This window comes from Pituophis catenifer, unplaced genomic scaffold (genome assembly GCF_029215685.1).
Source record: "Pituophis catenifer annectens isolate HBS135680 unplaced genomic scaffold, rPitCat1.0.hap2 SCAF_8, whole genome shotgun sequence".
In the NCBI taxonomy this organism is placed as follows: Eukaryota; Metazoa; Chordata; class Lepidosauria; order Squamata; family Colubridae; genus Pituophis; species Pituophis catenifer.
This window is the reverse complement of record NW_027256888.1, coordinates 55,593,543-55,609,249: the sequence shown is the minus strand read 5'-3', so window position 1 is coordinate 55,609,249 and position 15,707 is coordinate 55,593,543. Positions and strand designations below refer to the sequence as shown.

Below are 15,707 nucleotides of genomic sequence, written 5' to 3'. Positions count from 1 at the left end.
ACTAGTAGTTCATTTATTACACTAGCTTGCTATAAATATACTGCTCTTTTTTTAGATAATGCACCATGCAGCAAGCTTTCTGTTCCAAGAAAAAAAAAAAACTGGTCATTCAGGAAAAGAGAAGCAGGAAACAACCTGTGCAGAGAAATCTTTACTAACTGCAATCTTCAAAACACACTCATTCATAAATGGGGTTGGTTGCAAAATGATTGTCAATGATTGAGTTAGTCTATATTAAATTCCACAAGATTTAAATTTATGTTTCTTATCTATGTGATCACTTAGATTCAACACCAACTTGATGGTACTTAATCAAAAAGTTTAATGTCAAAAATAAGTGTGTTATCCATTCACACCATTATTCAAACCTCTACAACTTGACTTTCAATATTGTACAAATTGCCACTGGAAATAATCTTGCTTCTCTCCAGGACCATTTTAGACCTGCATTTTTAAATTAAAGAAATGAGTTCCGCTACTTTTTTTGTCTAGCATTTCTTTTAGAAAATCTAGACTTTGTTGGGCGAGGCTTCTTAATAGTTATACCTATTTAAAGTTTGTATATCCAAGTATGAGAAGATAAATTCATTTGTATGATTGAAATTATACTGAACACAAATTCATTTAAAAGCATAAGAATTCTCAAATGTAATAGGTAGAGTACTAAAATCTACTGTACATACAACCTGCATCCCTTTTAGACATGAAAAAAAATAAAGTAGCAAGTTTAAGAGAACAGTAGCTGACCTAGCTCTGGATTTCATTAGAACTTCTCTTTAAATTAATCCTGCAGGCTCATGGCATGCTGATTCAAGGTAGGAAGAGAGTCTGAGTAGCTGAGAAGCAGCAGGAGAAGTCAACTTGTGATCAGTTGTAGAAGGCTGAGGAACAGGATTTATCTTGGTGATTTACTTCATATCAGCTTGACCTGGGATTTGATAGCGCTTGTTGCAAAATATCTGATTTTCTTTATCTAGAGCTGTGTTCTAAAATATAATTTTTTAGAAAAAGGTAAATCACATCACTGACAAGTGTTATATGTACATATAATAGTATTTTTAAAAATGATACATGCAAAGTCTGAAGAAAAGGAAAAGTAACTTCTAAGATCTTTTTCAAAGGTGTGAGGTTGTGGATTGTTTGGAAAGTGGTTTCTCACATGCACAGCATTAATAAGAAGAATTGCAAGCCCAGATTGGGCATGTTGCAGATCCCATCAGCCAAAGAATGATGACTAGCGGAAACTAGAAGACAGGGTTTTTTTTCTGCTGCAGGCTCTTCCTTATGGAATATTCTCCTTTCAGAGATTATTTATTTATTTTATTAGATTTTTATACCGCCCTTCTCCCACTGGACTCAGGGCAGTGAACAGCCAAGACTAAAAGCATCGCATACAAAATTTAAATATTTTTATAAAAAGAATTAAACAAATTTTGGCCCAATAAATTTAAAACACCCCAACTTAAATCAATTAACAATTAAAAATATCTAATAGAATGCCCAAACCCTGTTGGCTTTTCACAAAGCTTTAAAAATTTGGCTATGTATCTGGGCCTGGGGCTCGGAATATGTGAAGGGTCCTGTTACTTGGCTAACTATCATGGCTACTGTTTCTACTTATTTATTTTGTGGGTGTTTTTTAAATTATTAAGTGTTTTTTTAAAAAAATTATTTTAATTGTTTCATAATTTTAGACTTGCAAGCCACCTAGAGTCACATGATTAAGTTGGGTAGCTTCAGAAATTGAATGAATTTATGATATGATATGATATGATATGATATGATATGATATGAATAAATCTCCCAAAAAGGCATGGATTTGGCCATATAATCACTAGATGTCAAGGTGAATTTAAAGAGACAGGTATTTAGAACATTGTCACTTATAACACTGTTAAATGGAAAATTTATCCATAAAACAAATAAATGAAAAAAAAAGTTATGCATTTGTGGAACTAAAACAAACTCTCTTTGGTGACATGAACAGACAGATGGATATAAAATAAAAAGTGACTTGGCTATTTGGATATCCAAGAATGAATGAGAATTGAGACTTGGAGTACATGCTTATTAAATAGTCTGTTTGTTTCAAAAACATAATTCACTTGTATGTTTATCCATGTGGCAGAGGAATGAATATAAATTTAAAAGCATGATTAATGTGATTATGAGGAAAGACTGAGAATCAATGAAGGATATACTCCAGATGAGAAATTCAGGATGTGGGACAGGCCATTATTTGCTACTTTCATGGGCACAAGTTATGTGAATTTCCACAGAATGAATCGAGAATTGACATGGGACAGGGGACATGGATATTACTTTCAATAGTGCAAGAATTAGGACTACCACTGAAAAGTGTACAATAAGGCAATGGGAACATGAAAAAAGTTACTTGGTGGAAAAATGACATGCAAGAGGATGCAAAAGGATGAAAAGCAAATGCATAGAAGAGAACAATTGCTGAAAAATGAAATCTCATTGTCATATAATGATTGTGTTATATAATGTGTACATACAGAAAGAAATAAAAGATTATGGTTAGACTAATAACAACATAAAAACCAGAACAATTTCAAAAGAAAGAAAAAAAACTACTTTAGAAATAAGTGAAAAGGATTAAACAGAAAGCCTTCAGAAGTATGCTATAAATAGTTTATTTTTTTCCCAAGAAAAGTAAGTTATTATATAAATGAATAGAAAAGGTAAGGTTGCAGGTGTGGACAGCGTGATTGGATAAATGTTAAAATATGGATATTTATCTGTTTGGGAAAAGGTTGTATGAATCTTTAACATACATGTGGCAGATGGTTTGAAGAGTGTGGTTAGTGTGAAGCCACATAGTTGTTAATGAAATGCCTACAAGTGAACAAGCTCCAAGGAGAGTAACACGAGCGAATGGAAAATCTACAAGGTACCGGTATTTAGTTCAGTGTGTGTTTTAAGATTTTGGGGGAAATTCTGAGTGAAAGAGTTAAATGTGATGTGTCAATGGGCGAATGCAGTGCCTCTTTCTACCAGTCACAATATGTGTAGACCAGGTATTTTGTCCTTCAGAAAATCATTATCAATGTATAGATGTAAGAAAGTAAGTATATTGTACATACAATGGTTGATTTCAGGCAACTGTACAATAGAAGTAAATAGACTTGGATTATGGAATATTTTAAGCAAGTACTGTTGAGGTTTGGCTGCTGAATATAGGATGTGATGGAATAAAGCATGGATGAGAAAAAATGGAACACTTACAGAATGGCTCTGTATTTTAGCAGACAAATTATAGCGATAGCACTTAGACTTATACACCGCTCCATAGTGCTTTACAGCATCTCTGAACGGTTTACAATCTCAGCATATTACTCCCAACAATCCTTATTTTATTGACGGCTAAGTCAACCTTGAGCCGGTCAAACTCCAGGCTGTGGGCAGAATTAGCCTGCAATACTGCATTCTAACCACTACGCCACCAGGGCTCAGTAGACACTGACGAAAGAACTATGATGGTAATATTGAGATCTGTTAGTTGGAAATGTAATATGCACGGACTTGTTATGAAAATAAGTCCTGTTGGAGAAGGGCGGTATACAAATTAAATAAATAAATAAATAAAATGGTTCCATGATGTTGGCTAAGAACTTGAATGGTTTACTGGAAATTTTACATAAGCCATAATAATTCCATATAGAGTATGAAGCCAATATACCAAAGTCCAATGTAAATTGTATTTGATAGAAAAAATGGACCACACAATTTATAAAATATAAATTAATGGTAAAAATGTATGAATTTGTGGTGTTTGCTAGAATCTTTGTTGCAAATGGGGAAATGTTGAATGTGCAAGTGATGATAAGGAAGATAATAGGTAGTATCCAGTATGGAAGTAATGGATGCTTTTTGGAAGACGCAAAAATGAATATATAGGAAAATATGTTTCTCCGTACTTTATTATGCGGAAGTGAAAGATAAGATACGAGTTTTCTATCATAAAATTTAAACAACTCCATTATAGGTTCTTCAAATAATATAATGTTCATGTTATTACTCTGATTTTTGTTTCTCAATTGTTTCTCAACTGTGTTTGATATTTTTTGAAAAATAAAAATCTAAGAATAGACTGTAACTAGTTTTATAATTTGAGTTATAAACCCCTAATATGAATTTATTTTTTTAACATTAAATGAGCATGTGACTGAAGCGAGCACATGGCAACAAACCAAACTAAGCTTTTACAAAAAATGTTACTTCATAATGGTTCACTAGTAATAACTTTCATGGCAGATGTAAGATTTTAGGCTTTATTTCAGATGGACAAAAGAGCATTTGGCTGGTCATAATTACCAGCTGGTCATAATATGTATTCAGAATATTTTTTTCATGATACACTTTTTGTGTGAGCAGTTCCAGAACTACAATGTGGGAAATATTAAAAATTCAAACACTGCTCAGGTAATATACATTAAGCTAAGCAATGCAGCACCCATAACTTTCTCACTAATCTCCAGATTTTAAAAATATAAAAAATAAAATATTTTGTGAGTTAACTGATAAATAATGTCTAAATATAAAGGTATTACTCTTTTTTTCTTTAAAATTGGCACCAAGGATGTTGTGTAAAATAATGATTGTGGCCAATGATTGAGAAGATTGCAGACCAAAGGTGTGAATATTCTATCAATTGTTTTGATCAGTCAGATTGAGCTTGTGGTCAGTTGCTGGCTGCTTTAGGAATATGATTACAGAAATGCAAATCCATGAGAATATGATGATCATTCTAATAGAAAGTGATTATCATAATTTAGCCAGGGAAAAGCTCTCGAGGAGGAGGAGGAGGAGGAGGAGGAGGAGGAGGAAGGAAGGAAGGAAAAAGAAGAAAAAGAAAGAAAGAGGGAAAGCCCAAGGTTTTTGGGTTATTTGGCTTTAAAATCTGTAAAAATAGAAAACATCACGCAGCAATATTGAAATGGTTGAATGGTGCAAATATATCAATGCAAAGAAAACTTGTTGCATGATTGTACTGTATCACTTGACACACTTTTCTGTCCAAGATGGTTACAAGGTTACTTCTCCTTTTCTTTCAAACCAAGAATCTTTTTTTTTAATTGTGGCAAAGAAGCACTGTAATTAGTACATACCATTGCCTTGGACCTATTCAGAGGAAAGCAGCGCAGGCATTGGGAGAAGAAGCAAAAGAAGGAAGCAACGGACAGACACTAGACTTACTGGAAGCAGAACCAATAGCATTGCAACATTTATAAATGTAAATAAATCATTTCAATATTCAAAAAGCAGCACTAAAAACTTCCTTATATGACTTTTATAAGAATAAAAAGAAGAAAATTGCAAGCCATTCTAAAAATGTGTTTTTTCTACTTCTATTAAACAATGTTTTTGAGTACAATTTTTGAGCAGAAATAAAAATGAATTTTATTCAAGACAATCATGTGAATGGCTGTAAATGTAGCTGTATTCACTTGATAAATTGAGATAATTTGTTTTTATTATATTGTATGTGCTGTACTCTTAGGCTAAATAAATTTCATTTTAATTTTTTTTCTGTGGTTGATGAAATAGTTCCTTTGGATATATTCCTTGGATTCTACCATATCTTACTGTTTCTACACACATATTCTACACAGAAATTACAATTCGTAGCAGATGATTAAAATACCATGACAATCTGCCAGCATTTTTGTATATAAATCTGAAAAGTCACCCATGACACTCTTGTATTCTCCCACCTCTTCTGATTACATGGTGGAAAATGAACACAAGTATTTCATATGAGAAACGGAGGAAGCAATTTAGCTTACCTACACCTAGCAATATAATTCAACCTGCAATTTTATTCAGCTTATCTTGATATAATTACTCTGTTTTTTAGTTCTCCAAATATTGTATTTTTTTAAAAAAAAATGGCTGAATTTCAGGGTTTAAAAGAGTGGACTAAAGACCAAAACAGTCTACCACCATCTATTTTTATGATCAATCAGCTGAGGGCAAAATTCTATGGGGTTTTGATGTTGTTAAGGCATTCCCCCTGAACAAAATCCTTCCAAAAATGAATTCTACTCCCAGCCACTTTTAGCTATGTCTGGAGTGACCCTCAAGCTGAAAGACAATGTGTTCCTTTCTACAGTTAAAACAACAGTTAGTTCTCGACTTATCACTATTTTTAGCAACTGTTTAAGGTTATGGCAGATCTCCCCAGGGCTACTTATGACCCAGATTCAAAGTTGTTGCCCCCCCCAGGTCACATGATCACATTTGGGGTGTTTAGCAATTGGACTGCATTCTGATCATTTGCAGCATCAGTCAACCACACGACTACGATTTTCAACATTTTTTGCTCGAAACCAGCATTTACTTCCAGTTTCCAGCAAAAGTGCCTAATGGAGAAAATGGATTCATTAAACAACCATGGCATAACCATGGCAAAAAAAGGTCATAAAATCGGGCACCAGCACACGGTCATTAGTTTAATAACTGGGCTTAATTATGATCGTAAGTCAAGGACTATCTGCATTCAGATTCTTCTAAGTCTCAAATTGTTTAACAGACTTTGGCTCAGAACTCAATTTTACATACTATAATTTAGTTCCTGGGATAATAGTCTTTACCAGCAGGGAGAAGATAAGGAAGGATAAATGGAAGTTACAATTACAAGTGTGCTTCATTGCCTGGAAGCAAAGCCAGAAGGCTAGAAATTTGAAAAAAAACCAAAACAACCAGAACTTCACATCAAAAAGAAGCCAGAAGCCGAATTATATTTATGACTAGAAACAAGCTTAAAGAATGTGCAAATTTGCAAGCAGCTGTGAGTTAGCATTTTAAAATAACTCTATTTAATAATGGATTTTATACCAGGTTTTGCTTCAGGATTATCCAAAGTCTCAAAAATACAAAACATTGAGTTTTGAAGTCTCTCAGACTGTCAAGTCAAACTGTCAAATAAAATGCAAGCAAAACAATCAGCCTGTATTATTTTTCTTTGCTGCTCAAATTAGTCTATTTCATCCTAAAATAAAACATTACTTTTAAAGCTGGTACATGTTAGAAAAAATTAAACAAGAAATGATAGAAAAATTAAAATTTATTTCTCCATCCCCCAGAACCTGGTTTTCTTCAACCTAAATTTGGTCAGTATGTCTAGCAGTCCAGATACCTATTGGTGCTGCATTTTAATGATTCAGTGCAAATAAAAACTGACTGCTAACATAAATAGCATCTTTAAGAACTTTATTGCCAATAGGATATATTTCATGAGATAATTTTTTTCCAGTGTAAATGTAAAAATTAAAGGACAGCTGATTAGGCTGAATTATGGTAAATTATGTGCTTTGAGTAGCACTGTTTACTTTGTCTTAATTGCACAATTTTTAAACAGAATGTCTCATACAGAACAGTTTTGTTAAATGTTTAAATTTTCTTAAAAATGCATCGATTGCACAAAGAGACATTGACACAGCCATAAAATATGCACTATTACTTTGTAATGAAAAATAACTTTAAAACTGTATCTCTTCTGGAAAGAGTTGGAAATATCAAATTAGTAAAATAATTGGTAGAAATGATGCACTTCTTACCATGATAATAGACACTCCTGCGTTTTGGTTATTCTGTTTGGGAAGTGTGTTGTTAAAGTGCTGCTTTAATTTACCTGTTACTTCAGCTTGCATATTATTTTCTTGAGAGGCATCATCCTTTTTTTAAAAAAAGAAGAACACTGTTATTCAACAAAGCAGCATTGGAACGATAAAAAAATTAGCTTAGAGACAAACATTCAGATGAAGAATCCATGATAAATGAACAGACACACCATAAAAAGGGACACATTTTGGAAATTTTTATCTGAATCTCTTTCTTTTCATCTAGTCATGTTCAGGAGAATACTACTGATCAGCTACTGATCTCCCCACTCTCTTTTAAACTAAAAGCTTATATTTGCCATTAATTTTTTTTTTCATACTTTCAAGAGCAATGTCTTTTTCAGTTATTTAAAGAAGTGCGCCCAACCTCTTCTATAGCTTCTATATCTATAGCTCTTCTATAATTCTATACTTTCTTTACCTCTTCTATAATTAGCAAAGATATTAAATGGGGGAGGGGGGGTTGTTGAACCATTAGAAAAATAGCCAGATCAGTGTAAGTAAGCACATTCTGCTCTAATGACTTCGTTATTAGGTGAAATGGTTGCTAGGTAAACACATGAAAAAGAGAGAGAGGGAGGAGAGGAAGAGTCACTAGTTGCTGCCATCTTATTCAGATAAAGTTCTTTCCTACAGTGTCCTGTGCCTCACCTTCCCCCCCACCCCACTGCCCCTCTCACAGGGCAGACATATTGCTTAAACAATCTCTTCCTGAAGCAATTTTTTCCTGAAAAACAGCAGGTTTCTAAAAAGAGCTAACTACAAGTTAACAAGCTCAACTCTGTGACCTTAATTAGTATATTAGAATCCTCTGGCAGGCTACACTGCTGCCTGAAACTGACCAGACCTTAAACAGTTTCACATTGAAAGTTTTTATTGTGAGTGCATCAACTTTGGCTCTAAATACATGTATCAATCAGAAAATGATTTTTATTACTATTATATTTGCAAATGGTGGCTAAGTAAGCTAATTGCTAAACAAAGAGTGGCTATAGAGGCATAACTTAATCTATGTCAAGTGATTAGTGTTTAATATTAGTTGAGCTTTTAAATTTTTGTTTAAATGTGTAATATAATAAAGTATTTTACTCACTGATACCCAAGGATGATTTAATATCTGAGCAGCTGTATATCGTTCTTCCACATTTACTTGTAACATCAGACTAATTAATTCCTGAGGAGCAACAAAAAAATGAAGAAAAGATTCAGCACAATGCACTTTGTATTAAACAAAGGAGAAGCACACCCCCAAAGCTGAATAAGTTGCGAAGGACTTGGGCTAATACAGCAGCACATACAGCAGCACACAAAGGAAGAAACGTGAGGCTAGGATGATAACTCAAAGAGTTTTGCAGGAAGACATAACACTATGTGATGCCATGCAAATTCTTAGATGTTATACACCAATGCACAGAGAAATAATGGAAAACTAGAGTCTCAAGTTAGGACCATAAATAGAATCTGATAGGCATCACTGATACACTTCAAGACTATAACCTACTCTAAAGGGAAAGAGCAAATGTCACTGTAAAGAGGAAAAAAAGGAGGATCCAGGAAACTACAGAGTTGTCAGCTTTACATTCCTACTCTTTAAAGATTATTAAATAGCATAAGCTTGTTGTGAATATTTGCATAAGCAAGTTAACAGAAGCCAACATATGCCATAAATAAACCATGCCAGCCTAACTTTATCTTATTCTATTAAGAGTTATCAGTTTGATATAATGAGAGTCAGCCAGGCATATTATGTACCTGGACTTCAGCACAACTTTCAATACAATTTATCAAGAACGTATCCTTAATGAAATTATAAAATATGGAGTAATAATACAGGTATATTAGCTCACAACAGGGTACATTACTGCAGTGAATGGGTGCTTGTTAATGGCTTAGCTCCAGTTTGTGTGGAAATATTGAGCGAAGTACCATAGGACTCCTTTTTGGACTTTGTATTTTTCAAATTTTTTATCAATGACTTGGATGACAGGACTGAGGGGATGCTTAATAAGTCTGCCAATGGCAGAAACATGGGAGAGATATGGCTAGTTCTATAGTGGAGCATCAGCACATCTAGACAGTTTTGAGCAGTGGACTAAAATGTAAGGTTCTGAATCTGGATAGGGAAAATAATAGGCATGGTACAAGGACTGGGGAAATATGATTTTCTCTCTCCAGTGTAAAAAGGATTTGGGTGGCCTTACTGATTACCAGTTAAACATGAGCAACAATGAGCTGCAGTTACTAAAAAGACATGTCCTATCATGGAAAGTGTTAGGACAGCAGATTGTAGGAAGGAATTTTTCTATTCTACCATGGACAGACTCTATTTTGAAATATGGTTCTAGTTCTGGATACCACAGTTCCAAAAGGACAGTGATAAATGCGAGTAGGTTTATATGAAGGCTACCAACCCTATGAGCAGAGTTTAAGGGAATTGGATATGATAAACCAATTATCATAGATGTCTCAGTGAAGGTATGATAAAGGTAAAGGTAAAGGTTCCCCTCACACATATGTGCTAGTCGTTCCTGACTCTAAGGGGTGGTGCTTATCTTCGTTTCAAAGCCAAAGAGCCAGTGCTGTCCAAAGACGTCTCTGTGGTTATGTGGCCAGCATGACTAAATGCCAAAGGTGCATGGAACGCTGTTACCTTCCCACCAAAGGTGGTCCCTTTTTTTCTACTTGCATTTTTTACGTGCTTTCGAACTGCTAGGTTGTCAGAAGCTGGGACAAGTAACGGGACCTCACCCCATTACACGGCACTAGGGATTCGAACCACTGAACTGCTGACCTTTCAATCAACAAGCTTAGTGTCTTAGCCACTGAGCCATTGCATCCCTTGAAGGTATGATAGGAGTTTTCAAATAGGAAATGAACATTTATTATTGTGTTTAATTAAAAACTTAAGAGCAGCTAAGCAGCTTATTATAGGGAAAAAAAAAACGGGGAAATTCAGCTATTGTATGTTTAAATAAATCAGTAATAGATTTACTTAAAAATCTATTTGCTGGTGCTTAAATTTAGGCTAATCTTTGCTATAAATGGAAAAGTGTCTGTATATCAATTCAGCAGAAAAAATGGTCAACAAATACTCTTGGTCTTATTTAATGTATCTGTGTAGTGATTTCCAAACAGGAACTTCATCCTTCACTTTATTTTCAGAAAAGCTATGCATATGTCCTCAATTAGTTCGACTCTAGTGGTAATATACAGGCTAAAGAATCCTGATCACGAAGACTATGCTGAAAGCCTAGAAATTTTTAAACATCACTATGTAACTATTACAGTATATTCCAATGCTCACTTTACTATACATATAATCGTTTAGACTGTCCCAGTAGGATTAGAAGTATTACTGTCAGATAAATTAATAAGGGTTGTCATCTTAATCTGATTTTAACAATGAGGTTCACAATGGGATTTGCACCTGTCATTGTCCCTGGAATGCAGCGACAGGTTTGGTCTAGAAATGTCTTTTCCCAGCATCTGTGCTAGTTATACCTATTGTAAGCAAATTTGGATTTGACAAGGATGATAAATGCCTCAGGGAAAGCAACATGGTGTGTTGTTTTGAAAGGTATTCAGCAATTATGATTCTCTCAGACTGTAGCTGTCCCATCATTAACAATGGTTGTCTACGGAGTTGCTGATGAAAGGCTGGGTTGGTTTATGGATGCAACCTAACATCCCTGAAGTATTTGGGTAGAATCATTCCATCCGTCAACATGAACTTTGGAAAGTTTCAGCTATTTTGAAATAATTCACACATATTCAGAATGTAGATTTTCATGGCTGCCTTTTACTTGTGAAATGACTCCTGGGGAGGATGTATAATGCCACATGACAATAAATATTCATTGTCTCACATGCAATCACCCTATGTCATTTCACCAATCCAGATTTATGCTTAATTAAAGCAATGAGTTTCTTTCCAGGGCTTGTATAGTTCTCTTCCAAATCTCACTGTCTCACTGAAGAGGTTTTACACGTACACATACAAACACATTTATTTATATCTGCAACATTTTGCAAAGAGGTAGGAAACAGTACCTTATTAACAATTCTTATACTTTTTTAGATTGCATAACTGTTCATAACATAAAATAGATTCTTTTTCAGGGAGAAAATTCTTTTTCATAAATGTTAAGAACACACAATTGCATATGAATAATTATTTTAAAATACATTCTTACAAAAATGAAGGTTATCTGTAAAATTGCTACATTAATGCATTACCCAGAACAGTCAAGTATTTATAAATGCAACTAATTTATATGAATGTTAGAAACTGTGAGCTATTTTATGTTTTCTTAGTTCATTTCTCACTCAGAATTTACATTGGCACCACCATGACCTAATAATCACATTTTGTGGTCATGTAGTATATGTCTTGTCTTGTATCCTTCCTATAATTTTATGCTAGCTTATGTTAATCATACCAATTTTGGAAAATAACCAATTCTTCTAGCCTAATCCAAACAAAAGCAAATTGAGTGTACTTTATTATGCCTCTTTCTCAATCAATCTATAAGGTAGCTATGTTAATATGACTGACTCCATTTTGTTATCGGTAGTTGTTCAACTCTTGATTGAGATGTCTCTATTTTGGAAAAGGGTAGATAGTACATGCCATATTCAGAGCTAATCAGCATCTGAACAGTCCTCCTTCAGCACCAGATGGACCCTACTTGAGGTTTTGGTACATGGTTTTTTGGGGCTTTTCGTTGAAAAGACAGGACAATTTTGGCCTTGGAACAGATCGTACCTAGATGTTTAAGTCAGGAGATGAGATCTGCAGTTGTTGGTATTTTGTTTTTGTGAATGTGAATACTGTTTTTGGGAGTGTGGTTGTTTTATCCCTGGTGCACAGGTTGAATGTTGTGGTTTTCATCTTTTAATCCATATATCCCAAAACCATGTGTGCACAAAGTGTAGCAATATAAATCAAACAAAAGAATAAATGAATAAATAAATAATGTTGAAAATATCCCCAATAGCAATAGCACTTAGTGTCAGCGTTCCAGGAAAACCCCAACTCCAAGTAAAGACGCTGAAGCAAGCATTTTCCAAAGTTCTCTGTACTAGAAGCATTGAAGCTTTCGGCCTAATATGGCTTCCAAGGCTGACAGACTGATATACCGCTTTACAGCCCTTTCTAAGTGGTTTACAGAGTCAGCATATTGCCCCCAGTAATCTGGGTCCTCATTTTACCGACCTCAGAAGAATGGAAGTGCCTGGTGACACTTGAACTGCCAAATTGCAGGCAGCTGGCACTCAACAGAAGTAGCCTGCAGAACTGCACTCTAACCAGGGTACCACCATGGCTCTTATACTCTGTAGGTCACTCAGAACAACAAATCAGGACAACATATACAGTAATTATATGGTTAGACTGTATGTTTCTACATAAAGGCTTGAGTTTTACAGACCCTAAGTAAGGAAAGCATTTTAATTATGGTAGGGATAGGCCGATTTTGCTTTATCAGAAATGTTTTTATACTTTCAATTCTCACACTTTCAATGCATCTTGGTACCTTAGCAGAGTCAGTGATGTTATCCCAATATGGAGAAGGAAATTCTAGCTTTCCAATTAAGATCTGGTCAAAAAGATCCTCTTGTATGTTGTTCTCACTGGGGATCAAAACCAAGCAGGAAAAAAATTACTATGACGGTCATTATATTGTTCATTATAAAAGGTAAATTACAAGATTAACTTGACATGCAATAATGTGTCCTAATTTCAGTATTTATACGAGCTGAATTTAGTTTGAGAATAAATACAATCACTATTGTTTTCTTTGTAAATTATTTGCTTCAGGAAGCTTTAATAATATCTCTACTATTGCCTCCAGATATTTCTCAGATAGTGGAATATTGAATTTCTGATACAATGACAAGTATATAAAATAGCAAAAAAAAAAAAAAAAGGAATTAAGCATGTATATCTATGACAACTTCAAAATTAAAACTGTCTATTGAATAACTTGCACCTATCTATGGGAAAACCAAGTCTGCATAAAATGTAGTTTTACATATTCCTTCTTTTATCAATGTCATTTTTTCATTATAGGAGATAAACTAAAATCACCTGTTACCCCAAATGAGTGTTACCCCAAAACCAGATGAGTGTTAGGACATCTCCTTAAATAGAATATTTATCAATTAAAAATCAGAGCACTGTGGCTAAAAGGCAAATGCAACACTTTTCATGTGTCATTGATTCAACTTACCTACGAAATGGTGGAAACCCACATAAGAGAATGTATGTAATGACACCTGCAGCCCAAATATCCACTTTTAAGCCATAACTATAAAAAAAAAGTTTGGGAAAGTTGCAATTTAAATATATTACATAGTACACACCAAAGTATATTGAATTTAGTATCAGCATTTTAAAGATATCACCACTTTTAATATTGGTGCATAATTCAAAACTTAATTTGCCAATCTAATAAGCAATTGAACGCAATTTTCAGTGTATATATATATACACACACACACACACACACATATATATATACACACACACATATACATATTCATACATACCTATGAATATACATACATATGTACGTACGTGTGTACGTGTGTGCTATATTGTGTGTGTGTGTGTGTGTGTATTTCCCTAAGTTTCTCTAATATTCACAGAACATTACATGTTTTCTTCCATTGATATTCCTATTGCTGCATACCTGTTTACATTCTGTAGCTATTAAATTATGCAGTTTTATTTGTTCAGTTTCTGAATGATATTTCAATTGCGCTATGTACATACTTAACTATATAGTTTTGTGTTTTAAGCTTTTCAAATTCAATTAAATTTCTAAATATGCCACTCTGTTTTTGTAGGTCTTAGAACTATGTTGCTTATTTGAAAATATTGAAACCAACTAGATATTTTGACCATATTAAGGAAAGAGTTTTGAATGACTTCATATTTTTAAATTAAAATTTATGATCAGGGTTTCAACTGATCACTTTTTACTTTTTAGCTTACATGCCTTTACTAAAATAAATATTTAATATTTAAGTAACGGTATAGTCTGGGCTTATTATTTTTAATATTTGTCCCATGCTATATATAATTGATTTATTTTGCACTTAACCATTCTACTTGTATCTATCAGAAACTGAAAAAGTTATCTTCAGTAAGTAAGCTGCAAATTTAAGATTATACCTAACAAACCTCTGATTTACAAAATTTGATAAACTGTAGTTTGCAACAGGCTTTTAGACAAGTTCTTAGAATAAATTAAAAATATTAACAATACATGTTCAGACAGCTAGGAACAGATCACATTTAGTTTTTTAAAAAATAACATTAATATTATTTGTGGACTAAGAACACCAAAACTCTATTTTAAAATGAATTTTCACCCTGTTTCTGCAATGATTTCTGGAGCCACATAGGTTGGTGTGCCACAGACTGTATAAAGAGGTCCTTCAACTACAGTGGCTAATCCAAAGTCTCCTAGCTTCAAGGATTTTGTCCCATCTGGATATTCACAGACCTGAGAGGGGGGGAGATCATAAACCATATTGCGTAATTTGATAAGAACAATATCTAGTAACATGGTTAGGCAATCTAGAATACTCTGCATGTATTAAACTACGATAGAACTATTTAGAAATAGGCTGACAATTGTTCAATTTCTTCTTAGGCAGCATACATTCTATTCATTACACTAGTTTAAGTAGTTGAGCTAAAATACAGCAATTCCTAAGATTATAACTGTAATAACAAAACAGTTCAGTGCAATATTTGAGGCACAAGGAACCCGAATGACACTATGAGCTGATCAAAGTTACTTCTTTATTTGTTGCAGGCCTATTTACACGAATCTTGCCAGATTGACTTCATTGCCTTGGGAACAGAGCCTTAAAGAGATTTTGGGAGAGTAATATTTACATCATTTCTTGCGGAGAAAGGACTCTAAACTCAGGCCCCTCTTCACACCTCCTCTCATTTTAGCTGGAGATTAACACCACATAAAAACAAGCCAAATTACACTGCAGAAAATCCAGAAATTCCAGAAAATATGTAGAATTTTGCCCAAAAGG

At 33.9% G+C, this 15,707-nt stretch overlaps 1 protein-coding gene across 3 annotated transcripts in view; it reads right to left on the bottom strand.

The window, feature by feature from the left end:
* Positions 1-827: 827 nt before the first annotated feature.
* Positions 828-15,707, bottom strand: part of DCLK2 (doublecortin like kinase 2) — a 63,461-nt gene continuing 48,581 nt past the window's right edge. For 2 of the 3 annotated variants that reach the window (XM_070948145.1, XM_070948146.1), the window contains 6 exons: positions 15,024-15,157; positions 13,877-13,954; positions 13,181-13,277; positions 8,740-8,820; positions 7,584-7,700; positions 828-986 (listed from right to left, as the gene is read on the bottom strand). In XM_070948145.1, the coding sequence (XP_070804246.1) occupies positions 909-986; positions 7,584-7,700; positions 8,740-8,820; positions 13,181-13,277; positions 13,877-13,954; positions 15,024-15,157 (585 nt within the window). In that variant the 3' untranslated portion in view covers positions 828-908. Of the gene's footprint in view, positions 987-6,923; positions 6,942-7,583; positions 7,701-8,739; positions 8,821-13,180; positions 13,278-13,876; positions 13,955-15,023; positions 15,158-15,707 lie in introns of those variants that run through there. The other variant, XM_070948147.1, reaches the window with a different exon arrangement.